Below are 22758 nucleotides of genomic sequence, written 5' to 3'. Positions count from 1 at the left end.
ATCATTATATAAAGTTATGTTAGGTGAAGTCCATGTTAACATGTACCGTAATTCATTATATTACGGGAAAACTTTACATTCCAAAAGTATTTTTGATAAACTTATTTTTAAACTAGAAGCAGTGAACACTCCCCACCTAATTCTTTCAGATTCGGATTCCCCAGCCCTAAATTAGTCTAAATCAAGTTCAATTTCGGTTATACTCCCATAAACCGAATTTTACCCTCAGATCGCGAAGTGCAATTTTATTAAACTTTGATCGGCTGTATCTCCCTCAATTTATTCTTCCGCGCCTTAATTCTTTTTTTAATGAGTTTCTACACACTTTTCTCATCTAGAAAGTGCATTTTTATTCAATTCCCAGAGTTTGGCGTGATCTGCATTTCACCCGAAGCAGAACAAAATATTCAATTAAAAAGAAACAATTAACAATCGAAGCATTTTTTATTCCATGAAAGATCAAAATTATTTTAATTTAAGGGTATATCAACGTTTTAAAGTTCATCGAAGAGAGTACCAGCTTCAAGCTTCTTTAATTGTTTTGCCTCGTAAATGGCGTTTAGTCTTTTTTCTTCTTTGATTCGAATGTCTCGTTTAATTTTCATTTCCGCTGCCACTTCACGATCATGATCCGCTCGCTTCATGTAATATTTCTGTCCTACAATGCCTTTTTTTATTCCCAAAAATAGGAAAATATACCTTCCAATCTTTACGAGTGGAGATATACCTGATACGGGTGGTCCAAATGGCAGCGACATTATAATATTATTGAATTTTTTGCCTTCAAATGTGAAAATAATCGTGATATTAATTTGTCAGCCGGATTTCTGTCAGGAAATCTGACGTTTCATGTAAAACCATAGTTTGTTTAAGGTAGTTCGATTTTTGAAAAGTTTTAACTGAATCATCTAGATAGGTACCATAGAATTAGTTCCATGGTAGGTAGGTACCTAGTTTAAATATTTAAAAAAATTATATGTGGGAAAAATCCAGTACGTTTACTTACCTACACTTTTATGTCAGCACGAATGAAACGCTTTCAATGTAGAGCTCGACTAAAATATTATTATTTTATAATTTGTAACACAAATAAATAAAGTAGCACATACCCGTACTAGATATTTGAAACGCCATTTGATTTTAAAAAATTATTCAGTTTAGTCAAGAATTTTGGGGTCTAATACTAATTTGAATTTTTAATGAAAAAGGGCGCGCCAAGTGTCCCCCTTAGTTAAAACTCAACACGAATCACTGAAAAAACTGAATTGCATCAAGAATCGAGATGAAGCCCCCGCATAAACAATTTCTACCGACTTACTACAAGTTTCTTGCCAACTCTTTAAGTTTTTAAGTTACAAAAAAATGTTATTTTTTAAGATAATATCCATACATTTGTAATGCCGAAACGTTAATTTTATGAAATTCCCTCGATAGAAAAAAATCGCAAAGTAAGCTCCGAAAATTATTTAAAATACGTTTTGTTCTGTTATTTAATATGTTATAAGCATGCAAAAATTTACAGTGTGTCTTTAAATGCAACTAAAGCATTTGTCGAGAGATTTTTGCTCTACTTCAAACGAATCGTGTTTTATTAAATAATTTCAACATTTTCGCTTAAATATTATCGTTTTTTTTTATATTAGCACCCTCCCTCTAACATTCGTATTTAAATATCTCTCTTTCAAACCTTCTTTGAACGATTACTACGGGGCCTTAATGGGAAAAGCAATGTTTCTTTTAATGGGATTCTTTTTGAAGTTTGTTCGACGAGTTCATGGTAAATTCTAAACATCAGATGCAATTTTAACACAAATCTCTTTTCTGATTTACTGAAATTGCAGGTTTATTCAATAATAAAAAAATGTCATCAATAATGGATTGTTGAAAAAGCTTTGTTTATGTGTTACTTACATATCTATAGCACAAATAATAGAAGTCAAAATAACAACCTTTCAGGAGAGCGATTTAGAATTTATAAAATGTGATATATATTTTTTTATTTTGGTACCACGTGAAGATATCGTCCCAGAGATTGAAAAAATTAAATAAACCTTATTTTTTACTTATATTCTTTATACCTATCACCTAGCATAATATATGATTCTAGTTAAATACAAATGGTAATCTTTGTTGAGTTCATTCTGAAGTCCAGTTGTAATACAAAGCATTTTTTTTTATATTACAAAACAAAATAGTTTGTAACGTTTTTCTTAATTACTCACTAGGCGTTCCTGTGGTGAGGTGGACTAGGTTTTATTCAAATACTACTTTTTTCAGATCCTATGACGTTTTTAAGCTTAGTTGGGTATTTTTTGTTCATTGTCCGTAAGCATTTTTAAATTTGTCTATTACCATAATGTCATTCTTGTTAGCTCTTGTGTTTGGAAAGTGTGTTTTTTTTTTTCATTTTTTACAAATGTTTGATCGAAACATGCATATTTGGAATGTTTGGTATTGCAAATGAATTGAAGATTTATTTTGTTCGCATAGTTAAAGGAGCTTTTAGGATGGTCTTTATAATACCTTATTCAAATTGTTGCGTTGATTAGTACTGAAAAGTAGCGTTGATTAGTACTGAAAAGTAGCGTTGATTAGTACTGGACGTAAGGAGAATAAAGCTCTTCGTCTGTGGGGTATTTTACATTTCTTTTGTCTGTCGTGAGAAAATGTGCGAAGAAATTTAATGTATATTTGACGAGACAGATCGCACAGCTTTGAGACAAAGCTCTCCATCTGTGTGGTCTTCTACATTCCCCCTTTTGTCTGTGTGGTAAGTGTTATTTGTTATCAGTGCAGTGTTGTTAGGAGAGGAGTGAGGAGAGGCTAGTGCTAGTCACCTTCTCCCCCTCGCGATGCACTAGGTCAAGTGCGGCTGGCCAGCGAGTCAGGGAAGGCCACTGCCCGCTGCTATAAATAATGGCGCGCAACGGCTATCTCCAATTATAGCCACTTGGGCGGCAGCCAGCCTGGCTATGGAGGGGGCCTTTTAGTGGGGAGCGCCGCCTGCCGGCACGAAAACACAACAGCGGCAGCATTTGCGTTCGGACGTAGACTTTTCAATTTTCAAATGTTTACGATTCGTAGTAAAAAGTAACCTAACAAAGGAAAGCAATTTTAACACCATTTTACCTGTGTATTCAATGGCGCTTATTTTCGTTGTGGTCGCTATCCCACAACTCCTCTGGGTTACAATGGAGGCGGTAGAAAGATATTCTATGCATATATGCCAGAGGGTTTTGTACACCGTTTTGGTACACACATGGTGTCAAGTACTAACATTTTTTGTGTTCCTTATCTTTTCATATTTAAATTGTTAGAAATTAATAATTATTTAAAAAAATGTTAATTTGAGAATAAAAAATATTAAATCAAACAAAAAAGCTATAACCTTCAAATTAATAGTACCTAATAACCCTATCACAAAGAATATTAATCAAAAAACATGGAATTCGACCGTTGATTTTTTTTTTTTTTAATTTTTATTATAATATTTTTTTAATTACAATTTTGGTGATTCTCTTAACTACCATACTAGGCTCATGCCCGTATTATGGTAGTCGTACAAGATTTATGTAAGAAAAACAAAATAATATTTTGTACAAAAAATAATAAAACGTAAGAAAAAATGACAACTTATGGTAAAACAAAAATTAAAAAATACATATTATTATAGAAACCATATTAGAAAAAAAATTAAAGATTAAACTGATTGATATAAAGACACTAGAAGAAAATAGAAATGAAAATCTAAATATTAAATAAGATTAAAATACTTTTATACCAATTTTTTTTCCCTTAACACAGGTCAATCATGGTACACACTTATCTAGAAATATTAATCATGGTTCGTACATCTCTAGAAATCTATGGTACGTACTCATCAAGAAATATACCTATTTACGGTCACATTGTCACATTTGAATTTAGTGATATAAAAAAAATTAAATGATGGAACGATGGAATGAAAACTTTTTTTAAACAGTGTTAGGAACTCGTATATTCTTTAAAGAAAGCTCCCAACATTGAACACGAATAGTAAAAAATTGATATAGAATTATTTGACTTTATATCGGTTTTCAATGCACTGTATATTTTAGGAGCATTTTATCACATGCATCTTCCCATGAGCCATCTTACATAATTTTAACAATTTTCAATTGAATGGTTGCTTTGAAGATAATCTGAGAAAGTCAATATTTTCCTGAAAATTTAATAAATCATTACTTTAGATTTTCTCCAGATTGTTTGTACAACTGTTCAAACACTTTTCGTTGAAATCTCTACGCACCTATCCATCGTTCGAACAATGGAAATAAATCGTTCAATGTTTCTGTACCAGTTAGTTTTATAAATAAATTAGTGGTTTATTTTTGGGGTAGTATGTCGTTTCGTACAGCGTTTCGGAAAGAATTACAGTGGCTATTATCAGGGCAGATGTGTAATTAATTACGTTGATTCATTCTGATCATGTCTTATTTTTATATTCTACCAACTGACTTGTACCTGGCGTTGTTCGACTTTTCTCGACTTTCTATAAATATAATGTGCTTTTATAATATACATAATCCTTTTGGAACAAATTCTCTAAATTATAGTGAGAACCCTATCAAAATCCTTTGCGTAGTTTGGAAGAACTAAGCGCACAAACAGACAGACGCGGACAGCGACATTGATTTTATACTATTTAAAGATTGTTGCCATACTGCCAATAATGTGGCTGAGAATAAAAATATTACTATTTATTTATAAATTTGAATGCACTAAGTAATTTAATTTATTTCTTCTTGTTTAAGTGAAAGCCCCAATGGCATAAATAAATAAATAATTAAATAATAATTATTAAGTAAGTGTTTCGTAATCAGACGTTTTGATTAATGTTTTGAGATTTATTTAGGTATATTATTTTTTTATTCCCGTTAAACGGTGGCGTGGCTGATTTCTACACACGATATAATAAGCTAGTTAATATTTAATGAGGCGCCTGCATTCGATAAAGCGATCAATAATATTCCAGTTATCGGTAACTGGCTAGTTTTATGGTAATCTTGCTTTCTAACACCTCCAAACAACACAGTTGCTAACTTAATACGAGTTAAAGCCTACTTGCTTAACATAATTTATTTTACTATCGTGAAACTAAATGTTATTTAAATAATGTAGGAAAGAGGTGTAAGGCAAAGAATCATCAAAAAGTGTAGCACAGAATTAATAATATTTTGATAAAGCTATTATTAGGTGATATGAATTAAAATAACAAACTTTAAACCACAATTTTAAAAAAATACAAACATGTTTCAAAACCAATGGTTGCTTCATCAGGATACAACGCATACTGAAAATTAGTACGTATGAATATACAAATAACCATAGACAAATAATTGCGTACGTAGACAAACACATCACAATAAGCGGTGCTTAATTAGTTACTATTACAAAAATTATTATGAAATAACTATTGCATTTCTATAAACAACTTATATAAATTAAAAATGAAAACAACAGAATCAAGAAGCAACCAAGATGTCTAAATAACAAAAAAAATGAATGCAGATATTAATGTGAAAATAAATTTAAGAGATGGCTATTTAAAATAAAAATTTGGTTATTAATAATATTTAATTGACTGTTAAAGTGACATAAACAATGTATGTTTTTTTCATTCAATTAAAATGACGACACAAAAAGGGATTCGGCAGTAAAATTATTGAAAAAGAAACTATTATTACGAATTATTTCTTTGGAAAAATGTTAGTAGTAATTTGGCGGATTTCAATTATATTCGCGAGAGCAAAACTAGTCCACATAATTTTTTTGTTATTTAATTACAAATATTTCATGGATACATTAAGAAAGATATACAGAATTTAGAGAGTTCAAAAGAAATATCTTTTCAGTGGTCAATAAAGCTGCTAAGAAAATACAATTTTAAGAAGAGCTTTTGCCAATGTTTTTTATTTGTTACTGAAAGTTTTAGGTTATAATTTTGTTAGAGTTAAAAAAAATTATAATGGCACAACAAAAGAGTGTAAATTAATTCATGGTGAAATATTTATATTATTTCAAGTATTTCTACGCCAACGAATTGAACTAGCTCTTGGTAAAGGATTTGATAAACTTGTCGAATTCCGCTGCACGCTTAGTACGCACACAATATATAAATAACACTTGGTTTCAACTTAATTAGTACAAGAATTAACTATTTATGTGGTGGGAAATGGTAAAAGATGCATTAAATTTCCATTTTTTCAAGGTTAAGTTTTTAGGTTAGGAAATACGCATAAATTATTAAAATAACCCAAACTAAACCCTAAAAACCTATTTTGTACTTGTGCGACTCAAACCCCCCAACTAAAATAGTCTTATTTAAACATAATGCTAGGATGAGGTAACATTAGAAAATATAAATGGTTTTAACTGAAATTGAAGGATGCAATGAAGCTTCACTATTACGACTATTTTTAGTATTAATATAATTTATTCTGGTGAGATTATTTCAAGTCAGAATCTAGTACGTCTATTTTTCTGCAGACTTTACAGTTGGAAATAATATTAATATGTTATCCATTAATTTTTATTTAACATTTTGACAGGAGAGTGTCAGCATCTAGCGTATGACAAATGAGCGGGAAACTCACTTTTAAATTTGGAACAAAGTTGAATAACTTTTTAAATAAAATTTATCAGGTACCAACCTAGAATTGCTGTAACCTTACCCAGAAATAATACGACTTTTAGATAGATACTGAAAATCTATGTTTCAAAATGTGCATCAGGTTTTTATCACACATTGCATTACTTTGCAACTGAGAACTCCTTTTTAACCACTATTACATAATTTGTAAGAATGGAGTAGAGGTTCTTACCACCTTACTATTATACTAGTAGTTATGTAAATTGTAGACTTCACGTTCAAAAAGTATGTTTATAATTTTCTATTTTTTTACATTAACTCCACACAGGAGGCACTGGGGAAAATAATTTCTCTCATGGCCTATGCCATATGTTGTAGAGGGAGGAAACACTAAGGCCGTCAAAGCGTTCCACATCCGTGCTGTTTAACTTAATAACGAGTCGTAGAAATGACCTGTTCTCACCCGACAAAGGTTTGGCGCTAACTCAAGAAGAAGTCGTAGAAGCGACCCGTTCTCGTGCGACAAATGTCAACTCCCGACTATGCACCGGTGCCTAAGGGATCAACGACGCTAGCTCCTAGGAACATCTTCCATTGTAATACCGGAAAGAACAAGCACAGCATACCCGCTTGTTGAGATAGGGGAATCTATTAAACAGACCTCCCGTTTCTGCGCAGTGGAATTGTGACAATGCACACGACTTAACCACTACAAAGAATAATATAATATTATGGCGGCACAGAGAAACACAATATTATGTTTTGTTCTAAGATTATTGTGAGTTGCCAACTTCACGTAGGCAAGAGACACGTGATGCTATGTGCTACGCGGTGGTTAGCCGCTTGTCCCCTATTTCGCTGCGTGCCATGATGTGATAATATAATTTAACGTAATAATGCTGTCACGATTATAGCAAGAAACCACGACTGTCGTTTGTCTATTTCCCCTGACATTTTCTATTTGACGCAAGTCACATGTCACATGCGACAATCAAAGTATGAAATAATAATAATAATAACTTTTAAAATATGACTTTACCTACCTTTTTCACATTAACTCCACAGAGGAGGCAATCGGGAAGAAATTTCCCTCATGGCCTATGTAATTTTTTGGAATGAATTGTGGAAGGTCTTTTTGAGGAGAGAAAGAAGTGAAGATGGGTCTCGAAGACAAAACCCAACCATATACAAATGTTGTTGCAATTAAGAAAATACGCGCGTTTATTTTCCAATAAGAGGTGTTATTTTGATATTCAATCGTAAAAGATAAATGGTCTCGTTGCTTGTGTGGCATGTAGCGCCGTTTTGTTGAAATTAAACGTTGTTCAGATCAATACCATCCAATTCCGGCCATAAAAAATCATTAATCATCTCTCGATAGCGATCCATTCGCCGTAACTGTTGCTCCAGCCTCATTTTAGAAAAAGTAAGGTCCAATGACTCTGCTGTACCATAAACCGCACCAAACAGTCACACGTTGAAGATAGAGAGGCTTTTCAACAATAACTCTTGGGTTTTCCGAGCCCCAGATGCGACAATTTTGCTTGTTGACGAAGCCACCGAGGTGGAAATGGGCCTCATCACTCAAGAAGATTTGCATTTGATTCACTCAAGTGAATTTTAATGCGTTGTTGAAGGATGTATTGTTTCATTTTTATTAATATCGTAGTTTCTACTTGTCAAATGTCAAAAAATGACAGCTTCAAAAGTAACATCTACCGAAATAGCGGGCTATTCAAAATAACACCTCTTATTGAAAAACCCTATATTTTGTCTGGTAATTGTAAATACAACATCGTTTAATATGTGTATTGAAGCCGCCATTGAATTGTTTTCCTTGAATTCATTCCTCGCTAGACCAGAATGTTGAGTTTAGTTGTAATAGCCATTCAGTGCATTCCGATATCGGGTTCTCGGGTCGGGTTATAAGTAATTTTTCGACATTTCGTATTTTCTTACCTCGGGAGAGAGTTTATTGTATAAATTTAGTATAAGATACGTGTTTTTGGAACATCGTGCACACACACTTCAAGTAGGTAATAATGTTACATCAGAACCATGTGAGAACATGAAATACAATGTTTATAATTTATTTCATTTTCTTCCGTGAGAGAAATTGTGTTCCGCGTTCTAGGCTGTCCGATAACAAAAATACCTAACTTTATGTTGTTCACGTCATAGCGTGCACGCACAAGGCTCCGTAGTATGCGTTCAAATATGGTTTGAAAGGGGGATATGTAAATGATATTAAAAAACGATAATAATTAAGCGAAAATGGTGAAAATATTTAATAAAACACGACACGTTTGAAATAGAGCAAAAATCTATCGACATATGCTTAAGTGGCATTTAAAGATACATTGATTTTTTCACATCTATAATATAATAAATAACAGAACAAAACTTGTTTTTAATAATTTTCGGAGCTTACTTTACGATGTTTTTCTATTGAGGGAATTTTATAAAATTATCGTATCGGCTTTACAAATTTATAGATATTATCTTCAAAACTAACTTTTAACTTTTTTATGAACTCAAAAACTTAAGTTAGTTAAGTATTAAAGAGAAATATGTTATTAATGGTTCCATGATAACTCACCGCAGTGACAATTCAACACACCTTTAAAAAGTGATATAAAGTCATTAGAAACGATGAAAAAAAAATTAAAGCTAACCTAACCTAACCTAACCTACTTAACCCAGTTAATAAAGCTTTTGTTTCATCACTTTCCATGACTTTGTATAAATGTTTAAAGATGTGATGAATTATCATTTTGATGATTTTTCCGGTCACCGTTATTAATCGTTAGAAATTCGAAATGCGGCTTAACCCCTGGTGCAATTTTTGGAGATTCTTAGCCTTTTTGGGAGAAATATCCCCTATTCTGGAACGGTCTCATAAAAGTTATGCTATCTCATTTTGTATTACGGTGAGAAATATGATTTAAATAGTGTTAGAAAAAGTGAATATCGCGCTTTCTATCAATTGAAAAATTAAGAATAATTATTTGAATCATAAATGTTGATGCTGACATTTAAAATATACCTATTTGTCAAGTTTTGCAAATTAAAAAAAACTTTTACATTAGGTAAGGCGATGTACTACCTAGTAATTTAAAATCATGTGTTTTTGGTTTGAAAATTTGGTGGCTTAGAACTGTTTCAGATGTTTTAATTAAATACTGCGAGTCGAATACATCCTGGCCTTTGAAACAATTGAGTATTTTTTAGATAAGTCTTTTTATAAGCCCAGAAAAAAATAATGCCTATGAAAACTGCTTTAAAGTTCAAAATCTCCTACTTACGAACCCATTTTCGGTTATGGTTTTATTGTATAATGTGGCAAATAAAGTTATTTAGAAAATGATCTAAAAACATATAAATATTTATGCCTGAACATCCACAAAATAAAATAAAAGGAACTTTTTGGCCATGTTTTTGTCTTGCATAAATCAAAACAGGTGGATGGTGTGAAGTGGGAATTTAAGCCTTATCGCCATCTACGTAAGGTGTGTTATTTATAGCGGCTCGATTCAAAATATTACACGACACAAAATATTACAAAATATTACACGCCTTAAACAAAAAAAGTGAAGTGAGAGTAACTTTTGCAATACCTTTGTCTGTTAAAAATGTTTTTTAGTTTCGTATAAAGTAGTAAGTACAGTTTAACGATTCAAAACATCGGTAAGCGACATTAAACACTATTTCTTCGTTTGAGTTGAAAATCCTAATATTTTTAATTGCGTATATGGATTTATAATACCAAAACCTCAAAGAATGAATGAATTTTATATATGTTTTATAAACGACGTTTTCTGTATTCTATTCTCCTAAGTAAGAAAATGTAAGAAATTTGAGTGGTTAATAATATTGTGGAAGATACTCTCAGTATCGCCCTGGTGTAGGAACACCTTGAAATGGCTTTAGGCGTATTCGATGACCAGATTTGAATAGCCAGGTACTTCTCCACATTCCTCTTCCCCATCTCCTTCTCCTCCCCACTACCTTCAGCCGCACAACATACCCCAATTTAGGATGCCATAGTCTCATGTTATATCGTATCGTGCTCTGATCGATATTTATTTCATGTATCAAATGCTGTAATGTCATCCGATTTCAGAGAAATGCGTATATGTCCACGTATGTGTATGTGATTGCGACCAAAAGTTGATAGAATATATTGTCATCAACAACGAGTTTATCTGTCGAGTTTCAGCTCGATCGGATGTAGGAAAGTGGATTTATTTCCGCTCTCAAGATTTGCATTTAATCATTACCGAAAACAAAAGTGACGTACAAGTTTATACTACATAAATATTTTAATTTTAATTTTGCGAGTTTATTTTCAACACGTTTCGCGCTAATATTGTATTTTAATCGAATCGTAGTGCACTGCTCCGTGATGCAATGAATATAAACAGCGATATAAGAAATAACGTTACGTTATAAAGCAGCTAGTTTCTGAATATTCATAAGCAACAAAACGGAATCACAATGGCCTGGTCTAGCGTAGTTTTATTACCTGTATATTATAATATTATGTAGTCATCTTATTGTTAGGTATATACAGCTTGACAAGGATAAAATGCAGTCGATGACATCGCCATCATAGATTTTAAGCATGAATACCGTACAAGCGTCCAAACTGATCCCAACAGTCTGAAGCTAGTGAGGCATCCACAATAATTGGGGTATTTTGTGAGGCTGGAGAATATGGAGGGGATGGAGAAGGGGAAGATGAATGTGGGAAGTACCTGGCTATCCAGATCTGGTCACTAAACACGGCTGCAGCCTTTTAAAGCTACTGTTCTACTGATGAATGGTGCTCATCACCAGAGCGATACCGATAGTATCTTCCACTGAGGAACGTGTCACAAATATACTACAGGATTTTCCAATAAGAGGTGTTATTTTGAATAGCCCGCTATTTCGGTATATGTTACTTTTAAAGCTGTCATTTTTTAACATTTGACAAGTAGAAACTACGCCATTAATAAAAATGGAACGATACACGCTTTAACAACGCATTGAAATTCACTTGAGTGAATCAAATGCAAATCATCTTGAGTGATGAGGCCCATTTCCACCTCGGTGGCTTCGTCAACAAGCAAAATTGTCGCATCTGGGGCTCGGAAAACCCAAGAGTTATTATTGAAAAGCCTTTTTATCCTCAACGTCTGACTGTTTGGTGCGGTTTATGGTCCGGCGTAGTGATTGGACCTTACTTTTCGAAAATGAGGCTGGAGCAACAGTTACGGTGAATGGATTGCGCTATTGAGAGATGATTAATGATTTTTTATGGCCGGAATTGGATGGTATTGATCTGGACAACGTTTACTTTCAACAAGACGGCGCTACGTGCCACACAAGCAACGAAGCCATTGATCTTTTACGATTGAATATCAAAATAACACCTCTTATTGGAAAATCCTGTATATGTTATTTTTTTTAAAATTAATTAATTATAATAAAATACGAATTGATTAAAATTTCCTTGCGCATTTCGGAATTTGAACCCGCGATCTCCGGATTGCTAGTCGAGAGCGTTACCCTTCTACCACGGGGACCATTGGGGATACCAGTGAAAATAAATCCCTTTGTACGCAGAATTCACACACGGATCTGCTAGGCGGACAGATCCGCCCGTGTATTCTTGCGACGGACAGATCGGCTTGGTTCGGGTTCCAGAAATTTACCAGAGTATTTCAAAATTTCCCCAGATTGGCTCGAGAATTTCGACTACAAAGCTAAAAATTAACAATTTCTATGGATTTTGTGCTTTTTCTCTTGATCCAGGTAAATTTTCCTAGACATACCATCATTGCTATATGAGATCCTCGCAGCTCGAATGTCCGCGTGTGTGAATTGTGCATATTATTTGGAAAATTCCAGGGTGGTATTATGCCATATGCACAGTATTTAAACTCTCTGTGTCCTCCTGTTGAAAGATCACCATTCAGAATCGAAACGTTGATTGGAATGGCTATATGCCGTGTTTGGTGATCAGATTTGGATAGCCAGGTGCTTCCCAACCTTCTTCCTACTCATCTTCTTGCCTTCCTCTACAACGGTTCCATGATATTTCATCAAAATGACAATTAAAAACAGCTTTAAAAAGTGATATAGAGTCATTAAAAGCGATGAAACAAAAACTAGGTTAAATAGTAACCTATATAACCTATTTAACTTAGTTTATGTTTCATTACTTTTCATGACTTTATATCACTTTTTTAGGTGTGTTGAACTGTAATTTTGATGAGATACCCGGTTCACAACACACAACACACCCCAATTGGGAATGCCATAGTCTCACTAGGTCCGGATAGTGGGGAGCAGTTGGGACTCTTGTGCGGTATTCATATGAAAAAAAAACAGATTTTTTATAATTCAATTTAAATCAATAACCAAATAAATAATTTAAAATTGTACTAAACTGTGTTTATAGGAAATTATTGATTATCTTCCTTAAAGCAGGAAGCAACAACCAATCCTTATATCTACTGAAACAATATATTTTTAAATTTTCATAGTATTTCCCATTTATATCAACAATGGGTTGGTGTAATGGGAGAGGGGGGGGGGCAGGAACCGATTTTATTTTATTTTTCAATATTAATATCTCCACAGAGCAGGCCCCGGTGGGATATAAGTTCCTTAAGTCATAACGTATTTAACATTTTTACATTAAGTGGAAAATGTTACTTGTGAAATGATGGAGGACTTAGCATGCAGTGATTTGAAGTCGCGCCGCCAGGATGGGAATTCTACGCGTTCGTTATTTTAAAGGTTCCGTTTTAAACATATATAAAATAAAACAATTGAACACAATATATTTTGCACTTTTCCAATCAATAATAGAATATGGAAATATTGCTTGGGGAGGAGCAACAAACTCGACTATCAATTACATAGAAACCGCACAGAAAACGATCTTAAAGATAATATTAAAAAAACATAGACTGACTGATACAGGCCAAATATTCAACAGCTGTGACGTACTAGATATACGCCAATTATACGTTAAAACACTACTAAACTACATATTTGACAAAAAAAATTTCAACATAAACAAAATAACACTAACAGACCAGTTCTTCTTCTTCTTTCGTATGGTGGGGGGTCAGAGGGGGACATCTAGATCTGCGAGCCATTTTAGGGCCTCAGGCGTCGCCATGTGGACCTCATCAATCCCGCCGGGGAATGAATGGAGCGGGCATTCGTTGACCACATGTTCGGTAGTCTGCACCGCACCACATTCACACATCGCCGACTCTTTAAGGCCCCATCTGTGCATCATGTGGGCACAGCGGCTATGGGAGCACCTTAACCTATTGATGGCGGACCAGGTTTTGCGAGGCAGTGAGAACCCAGGCTGTCTCTCGGTGGGGTCCTGTATGAGATGGGCATTTCCCACGTTGGCCGTTTGCCACACAAGTTTCCACCTATCTTCTGGGGTGAGAGGTAGTCGGAGGAGCCTCTCTCCTTCGGCCCAGAAGGGCTTTCGGGACTTCAAGCGGCATGCCGGGTGGGAGACGACATCTTCGTGTAGAGGTATTGCGCTTTTTTGCAGCGCCTTCTTGTATTCCCTCAGTGTTGCAATTTCTCGCCTGATGTTTGGCGGGGTTATGTTTGCAAGTACGGGGAGCCAAGGGAGAGGAGTAGATTTTAAAGTCCCGCTGATGGTTCGCATTGTGGCATTAAGCTGAACGTCTACCATGGAAGTGTGGGCGCTTCTAGCCCATACTGGAGCACAGTATTCAGCCGTTGAGAAAACCAGGGCAATGGATGCTGTTCTGAGCGAACAGACCAGTTAGACAAGCGTACAAAGAAAACATAAAAACTCCGACAGTAAATTCAAGCTTTGGACAAAGACACTACCGATACCATGGTATAAAAGCTTTCAACAGTGTAAAACTTGAAATTAAAATTGAGGAAACTAAAAATAAATTCACACACAAAATTACAAAATGGATTAAAGAACAAAAAAGACAATTTTACCAAAATGTCATAGCATAAAATAAAAATAAAACCTACACGTAACACACAAAACTAATATAAACACACATCACTCACAAACACACAAGATTATATTTTAAATGTATTATTTTCTCTTTAAATGTATTATGTAGATTATATTTTCAAATTAAAAAATGAAGGCCTCAGCCCGGGCAAGTCACCCAGTGAAGCCAACATTACTGGAAAACTTTGAAATGTAAAAAATATTGTACCAAATAAAAAAGAAAAAAAAACACATTACTAAGGACGGGTTGTTTTTGAATTTGAACAATTCTTCAAATATCAAAGTTAATTATCAAGTTCTGTGAACGTTCTATTCATGTTCTGTATCTGTTTAATTCATCGTCTGGCCGCCTGTAAAGTTATCCGTGACAAGCTGTTGTACCTACTCAACAATAATGATCTTACGGTTTAAAACTTGTAACTGGTAGAAATATCTGACCGTTTATAGAGAAAGACAGGATTATGTTTACAAGAACGTCACACTTTCTTAACTACTTCTGTATGTCTTCGTAATATATATTTTTTCAACGTCTATTACGCATTGGTACATTACCTAAAACTTATCTAATCGAAAACTTTCTTATTATTTATATAATTAAATTACTTTTTTTGCTACGCTTTTCCTGAACAAATATAGAAAAATATATATTTTCATATTTTTGTACAGTTATTTGAAAATATTAACGCTCCATAGCTAACGATAAAAATGATGTTTTGAAATTCCGAAAAGAAAATGCTATGCAAATTTCACGACGCCAGAGTTTTCTGTTTTCTGAAGTCCCGGGCGTTACTCGGGCTTTACGCGGAGGTTCTCTAAATCAGATGTAGACACTAATTTATCTCTTATTTTGAATCGATGTGCAAAATTCATAAAGTAGGTACAAAGTTCTACTCTAAGGGGTAGAAAAGGGAAAAGGAGGTGGGTTATCGAAATCTAATGTAGATAGAGACCTTCCTTTTGTTTTGAAGGTCAAGAGTGCAAAATTTCATCAATATCGTAATAAAACTGTAGATTTGTATACAAATCAAATCTCTTCTTTATATAAATAGATAGATTCACAATCAATGGCGAAAATTAGTGTTTCTTCATTGCAATAGCCCAGTAATCTGGGATATATTCTTACGAATATCTTTATAAACTTAGAGGGGCGGCCCTGTGCTAAACTACGCTTGGTGAAAATTAGTGTTTCTTCATTGCAATAGCCCAGTAATCTGGGATATATTCTTACGAATATCTTTATAAACTTGCAGGGCCGGCCCTGTGCTAAACTACGCCTGGTGCGAGTAAAATTTTGGCGCCCTTTGTCATAATCAATGGACACCATCGGTAGGTGATCACTGTAATCTATAATATTTGTATTTTTGTGTAGCGCCGTTTTTATGGAAAATAATCTAAAGGGCGATTATTAAGTGTTAGGTAATTCGGCTTACTGCTCCAATTGCGCCCGCGTAGGGCCGGGCCTGGGTACTTGATTTTTATTTTGCCTACGCTTTCTACGGTAAAAAAAAAAGTATTTTTCAATAGTGTTACGAATTTTGCCTAACGTCCAGGGGTTCACACGAATTTCGTATTTGAAATCATGACGCATATATAGGGTACCTACACAGAAAACATCGCCATGCCAACATAAATATTATTGCAATGCTTAATTTTTAGTATTACAAAATACATAAAATCAAAGTAATCTTTTCAATTTTGCGTACCTAAAATGTCAAAATAATCTATTAAAATTGTCTAAGGCCGAACAATAAACGAGATAGCGATTTATAAGAAACAATATTAAAATTTCGTACTGTATTTAGCTGAAATCTAAACTTATGTAGATAATAATATTTGTACATCACATTATCACGTACCTACCTAGATACTCATACGAGGAAAAATAAAATGATTTTTATCGAAATCAATATTTTTATTGAACTTTATTATATCTGTAATCAACGCAAAGCGCACAAACACCTTTTGTCTCTCTCTGTCTCATTGCGAGCGCCATTGAAACTGGAAAGTAGCTAACTTCACGTTTGTCAACCGCCGGTCGGGAACGTTCGTTCTTGTTGTTTGTCAGTAGTGGGTGTGTGTGTGTAAAGTGGTCCTTATTTATCCAATATCACCAATTATTTTCAGTGACGAGAAGTTCATTACATCATCGACTTTTTAGGTGTGCATTAGCATTTATTTCATACATTAAAGTGAGTGCAGATACGTTAGCCATAAAATTCACATTACCTGTCATTTGTGCACTTTTCATACAAACTTGTCAGAGTGCTGGGTGTTGGCTTTTAGTATTTGTATCGAGTGCTTTTATTTGTATTTCGCCAGTTAGATAGTTTATCATAAAATGTAAGAAAAATGTGCTCTCCTTTCTGTCAACTCTCTAATGTTTTGCTTTTTTTTATCTTGCGCTGGTTAGTCTGTTGTGAAGTGGTTTAGTTCAGTGTGTCAGGCGAGATTTGGGAGGAGTGTCTGTCAAAAGTGAAAGGGGGGACTATCGCCTATCGCGGAAGATTTGAGAGCCGCGGCTTTGGACTATTGTGCATTGATTTGTTTTCGTTTGATTTTCGCAGACGTCTTCGACAACAACCACCACGACCATGACGACCCCGGCCAAGTTATACGGCAAAGACCTCTCGGCTTACGATGAGGTCGATGTGGACGAGCTCCTGTCACAACTCACAACAGAAGAAATAAATATGTTGGCGAAAGAAGTTGACCCAGATGTAAGTTGTACAATTATTCTGTCCTTGACGTCGAATCTAACACTAAACACTAGAACCCAATTACCTTCATAACATAACGTGTGTTAGAAATTGCAAAATATCTCTGCACTAGGTTATAATATCACGAATATCGGCTTTGTTATTCCTATAATGCTGTCAACAGTCCTGTCTACATCAAGAATATTAGTACACAAAGCGATTGCAATTGGTACAACACGCTTTCAATTCCCCAATCTTGGAAAGTCTCAACATAATCAATAGCTGGTCATAAAGTACTTGCAATGTATGAGTCATCATATGTGTTTGTCCATTAGCCATATCACACTTACACAATATGATGTGATGATTTTTTTAAATTTATTTTAATTTAAAACATGCTTCTTGGGTTTTTCAATTGATGTACGACAAGAAAAATATTATTACATTGTCATAGGAAAGTAATAAAGCCATACCAGCCAAAATAAAATATTATTATCAGTCAAAAAACCTTTACAGCATTTATAAAAAAAAACAATTAAAATTGTTTCAGATTTTTTTCCTTGTGAAATGATAGTATTTATTGCTTTCCTGTAACTGTATATTATAATACTAGCTTTACCCCGCCACGCGTTGCTGTTGCTCAATCTGTCTGTGCAGATAGAGAAATAATAGCGCGTTTTGCTTTTATAATTTAATTAAACTTTTTTTAAATCAGTGAGAAATTTCAGAGACTTAAGATTTTGAACAAACTAACATTTAGATTTATGATAGATGTTCACATTTCAGAGTCAAACGGCGAATGCCCACTTACATTAGTGCCTTTTATACCTAAGGATTAAACATGTAACCAATACAGCCGAAGAGGAGATTTCAGATTTTTAACAAATGAACATTTACATTTTCATTTATTTATATTATATAAATATACAATCCTTTATTTGCTATTCTTCAGTGCTTATCAAACATTTGTGTATTTGTCACATCGCCTTAAATTTACGTTACTTTTATCAAAACTTGAGTAAAATTATAGTTCTCCACCTCATTCTTAATAAGCATTATTGAAATAACATTTTGTTTCGATTAAATTGCAATAAGAAACAACTAGTAACTTCGAGGGAGAAGCGAAATGATGTAATTTGCCATTTTCTGTTGATACCTTTTTGTATTTTGATGCCTTTTTTTACAAATGACATTAGACAATACTGCCAATCATACACATCACACTAAAGAGATTTGACATGGTGTTAATTCTAATGGCAAATAACGCTAAAATTTTCACCAAATATGAATTTAACTAGTGGGACGCCGATGAGTCTCTGGAGAAGAAACGAGCATTCTAATATGATTCTTATTACAATAATTTGTGATGCTATTTTGACCTTAATGCTTCGAAAAATGTATGAAAAACAAAATCAGCATCATTTGGGCTAATAAAACTTTAGGTTCCACTAATATTTTTCGGTTTTATGCTCCAGCCTTCAACAGGTTAAATGCATGTTTTTCTATCTCGCTCGACATAAATAGTTGTGTTTTGTAGTATATAAGTTGAAGCAAAGTATTTCAATAAGTTATGCATAGAATGAGGCGAAATAGTAAAATTTTACCTGAACTTGTACAGTGTTATTGAAAATTGTATTTTTTTTCGACAATACTTTCAAACTCTTTTGAAACCCTGTGTTCGCCAGCTGTGATATTATATTTATTTTCAAAAAATCATTTCTCTGAATATACTTAACTAGCTATTCTGAGGAAACTACTTCTAGTAGATTACATACCTACATATTTTTATAAATATATAAACACAGTATCTGGTAAGACAGAACAATTTACAAAAACATAATTTTTCAAGTAATTATAGTAGTTAAGTTAAGATTGAGAAGTTATAAGTTATACAAGGGACCAAAAGACGACTTTTGTATACTTATCTTTTTTTAACATTAACTCCACTGAAAATAATAATTTTTGGGGATGCTGTGTGGAAGGTCTTTTTGAGGAGAGGTAGGAGTGAACAAGAAGGAAACACAGGCTGGCAAATCGTTCCATAGCCAAGCTGTAGAAATGACCCGTTCATGTGACAAAAATGTCAACGGTATACAAATGTTGGTTGCGCCAAAGGAAACAATGACGCTAGTTACTCGGAGCATCTTCTATTAAAATACCTGTAGAACAAGGATGGCATTTCCCCCTGACGCCTGTACTCTAAAAATTGCAATCCGTTAAAATAAGGAAATCTATCAAATGGACCAACTCCCTCTACCTCTCCCCCTCCTTTATTTGCTTGCAGATATTATTATGCTTGGATAGTAAGATAACTAAGATGACATTATAATATTTTGCATATTTCTATGTGTGTTGCAGGATTCGTTTTTACCCCCCTCACAGAGGAATAGTTATGACTGTGAAAAGGACCCCACGGGACCACTGAATAGAAAAAAGCTCATTGAACACATCAACAAACAGGCCCTCGAAACTCCCGACAGACCAGAACTCAAACCATTTGTGGCTGGCATCATCCGAGGGAAAAAGGTAAACAAATTATTTATGATCGTGATTGTATTATACCGTGTTGTGCTTCTACTTTACCCATCCTTTCAGACAGTCTCACAATGTCCATCATCAAGGCAAACGTGTAGATTGTAGTGAAAGGTATGTTTATTTGCAGAGAATACGGCTTTGCAATGCAAATTAATGCAAAATCACATGTTTTTGGTTTGTAATTTTAATCGCCTAGAAACATGATGCTTTATTTAAATACTGTTATTAGAACACTTCTTGGCCTTGCTACAATCGAGCATTTTTCTGGTGAGCCTTTTTATAAGCCTAGAAAAAAAAACTTTCTATTATATAAAAAGTGTAAAATCTCCTACCTAAGAACCCTTTTTCGGATATGGTTTTAATGTATGATGTGGAAGATTAAGTTCTTTATCTTACGGTCGGAAAACATTTCAATATTTGTGCCTGAACTTCACAAAATAATATAAAACTTGTAATAAAATTTTTAAATTCTGATGTTTTTCTTTTGCGTAAATCACAACAGGCTGCCGGTATTGTACTAATCCTAGCAAGAGCTCATGTGTATGTCATCAATGACATCATGTACGACCTCTCGCTGGGACTAGTATAAGCGGGAATTTGTCCCTTATCGTAAAGAGTCTGTTATTTCACCTGATTCTGAATATTTTTCCACCTTAGGACCAGTGGCGGCTGGTCGCATAGTGCGTTCGTGTGCAGCACTATCTAAATTGTAATGGCTAAAATTAATTTATAATATCTTACTGAAGACTATAAAATCTATAAAAATCATTTAAAAATATTACTTACCAATACAATGCAATGAATATTTTCAAGGAGAGCGATTTTTATCTCTCCAAGTATAAAGTAAGGCCGCTGCGCGGCGCTCGCATATCGGCCGTGTGCACAGATTTGCAAACGAACGAAAATACGTTTTTGTATGTATTTTTTAAAACACTGCAAGCTCGTCAATCTAGCCATTTGTACCAGGAATTCACTGATTTTCGTGTGTCACACGCCGCCGACATAACCCGATGATTGCCGAAGATTACCGATTGATGGACCTTGACCCGAGGTTACACGAAAACATCCGAAGTTCGTCGAACTTCGAACTTCATCGATAGTGGACAATATGGATCACAGATCAGCTAACGTCGTTATCGCGAGCCGTGACGTAATTATTGTGATTGTTTTGGTATTGATTTATCGAGTAATTTGATCAAGCTAAATACTGAACTTAATACTTTTAATTTGTAAGTTCATAAGAAATAAAAATGAGTGTAATCAGTGTCGAATATATAAGAAATAATAACAGTTTGCTTGAAAATAAATTATTAATTAAAAAATTCCGGTCCACCTCGCCCAGTGCTCGTGATTAAGCAAGAGTGTAAATCTAAATCAAGAGCTTTTACTCGAGTGTTTGACAAAAAAAAAAACTTTATGATAAAGCTTTTTGGTTGTGTGGTTGTGACATAGTCAATCGTTTTTTTTTGTTTTTCGTGTCTTGTGTTTGGTGGAGATGCAACTTGGAGGTTGAGTGGGATTAATGATTTAACGCATCTATCAGAGAAGTTGAAAAAGCACAATTCATCTACTTTACATTTACATATTTTTGTCATATTGTTTTTATTTTGGATTGTCAGTGAACCACCACCTTTTTAGGCCAGCGGCCGCCACTGCTTAGGACCACCATTGCCGGAGTCAATGACCCAAAGCTATTTGCATAGTGCAAGCTGTTTTGGTTTAGTGTGAACATAATAACAAAAATTCCAATCATAGTTTACATCAGCCTTGTACGAATCCAATCTTTCATTTTATTTTTTTCTTCGGAAGTCTTTTGGTGCAAGTTTTGGACACAGACCTTTCTCAAGTGTCTCTAATTTTGCATATGAAGCCTGCAGTTCTTTTCAAGTCGTTAGCCCATCTCATCTGCAGGCGACCTGTGTTCTCTGTTGTTTTCCAATGATGGTAAATTTCTAAATACATACTATTATAGTACCGCTTTAATGTGGAGAATGTGTCCGTAATGTCGGCCACCTTAGTCTAATCTGATTCTAATCCACTTGTCTTTGTATCTTGCGAGGAGATACCTAGCATGATTCGCATTTTGTCACCACATTCTTGATGAGACTCCATCTTTTACTGGCAGTATGCATTTCATATTGTATTGTAATTATTATTGAGTTGCAGTGCATAACAATGAAGATGACACTGCAACTGCACTCCAATGCAAGTCATTGTTCTTCTTAGAATTTTGGCATAAGAATAAATTCAATTCCGGCAAAATGTAATACATATATGTATGTATAAGTTTTCTGACGAAATGAGATATGAGATGAAGTACATTATAATCTTTAAATAGTATAAAATAAAGTCTCTATCCGCATTTGTCTATTTGTGTGCTTAGTTCTTCTAAACTATGCAAAGGGTTTTCACTATCAGTTAGAGAATTTCTTCCAGAAGGAAAGTAGAGAAAAATCAATGTTTTGTAATCAAGTCGTTAAAAAAAATATTTTCCGGAGCTTACATTGTTAACGCTGGCTAAACCTTCTGAGATACATCAAAATAATGTACTGCTAAATTGTATATCTTAAAAAGGCCTACAGAAAAGTCTGCCACGGTATATGTCTACCTCTTAAGGATAACCCCCAGCAAAGCCGGGTAAACGTCAGCTAGTTTTTATATATAAAAATTCAGCCTGCTTATGTTTGTGCTCGCAAAACTCGAAAAGTAGTCAACCCATATTTCTGAAAAATTTGAAGTTTGTTCTTATTAGTACCTGGAGTGTTTAGAAAGTCGTTTGAATGGTAGAATAAGTCAGGGACGCAATATCCCTGCACCGGAATGAGACACAGATTCGAATTAAAGTCAATTTAATGTAGTTTTTTTAACAGTAA

The 22758-nt window shown here is 34.2% G+C and overlaps 1 protein-coding gene across 13 annotated transcripts in view; it reads left to right on the top strand.

Moving 5' to 3' along the window:
* Positions 1-22758, top strand: part of tmod (tropomodulin) — a 181321-nt gene that overhangs the window by 133543 nt on the left and 25020 nt on the right. For 10 of the 13 annotated variants that reach the window (XR_016302280.1, XR_016302287.1, XR_016302286.1 and 7 more), the window contains exons 2-3: positions 17219-17371; positions 19709-19876. Coding sequence is in view for 5 of the 13 variants with exons in the window: in XM_089632614.1 (XP_089488740.1) it covers positions 17219-17371; positions 19709-19876 (321 nt within the window). In the remaining 8 variants the exon portion in view is untranslated. The other 3 variants (XR_016302282.1, XR_016302285.1, XR_016302283.1) reach the window with 3 other exon arrangements.

Source organism: Hesperophylax consimilis, chromosome 6, assembly GCF_061612785.1.
Source record: "Hesperophylax consimilis isolate HC1 chromosome 6, BYU_Hcon_1.0, whole genome shotgun sequence".
Taxonomy (NCBI): Eukaryota; Metazoa; Arthropoda; class Insecta; order Trichoptera; family Limnephilidae; genus Hesperophylax; species Hesperophylax consimilis.
Note: the sequence above shows the minus strand (reverse complement) of the source record. Positions and strands in the feature narration are given on the sequence as shown.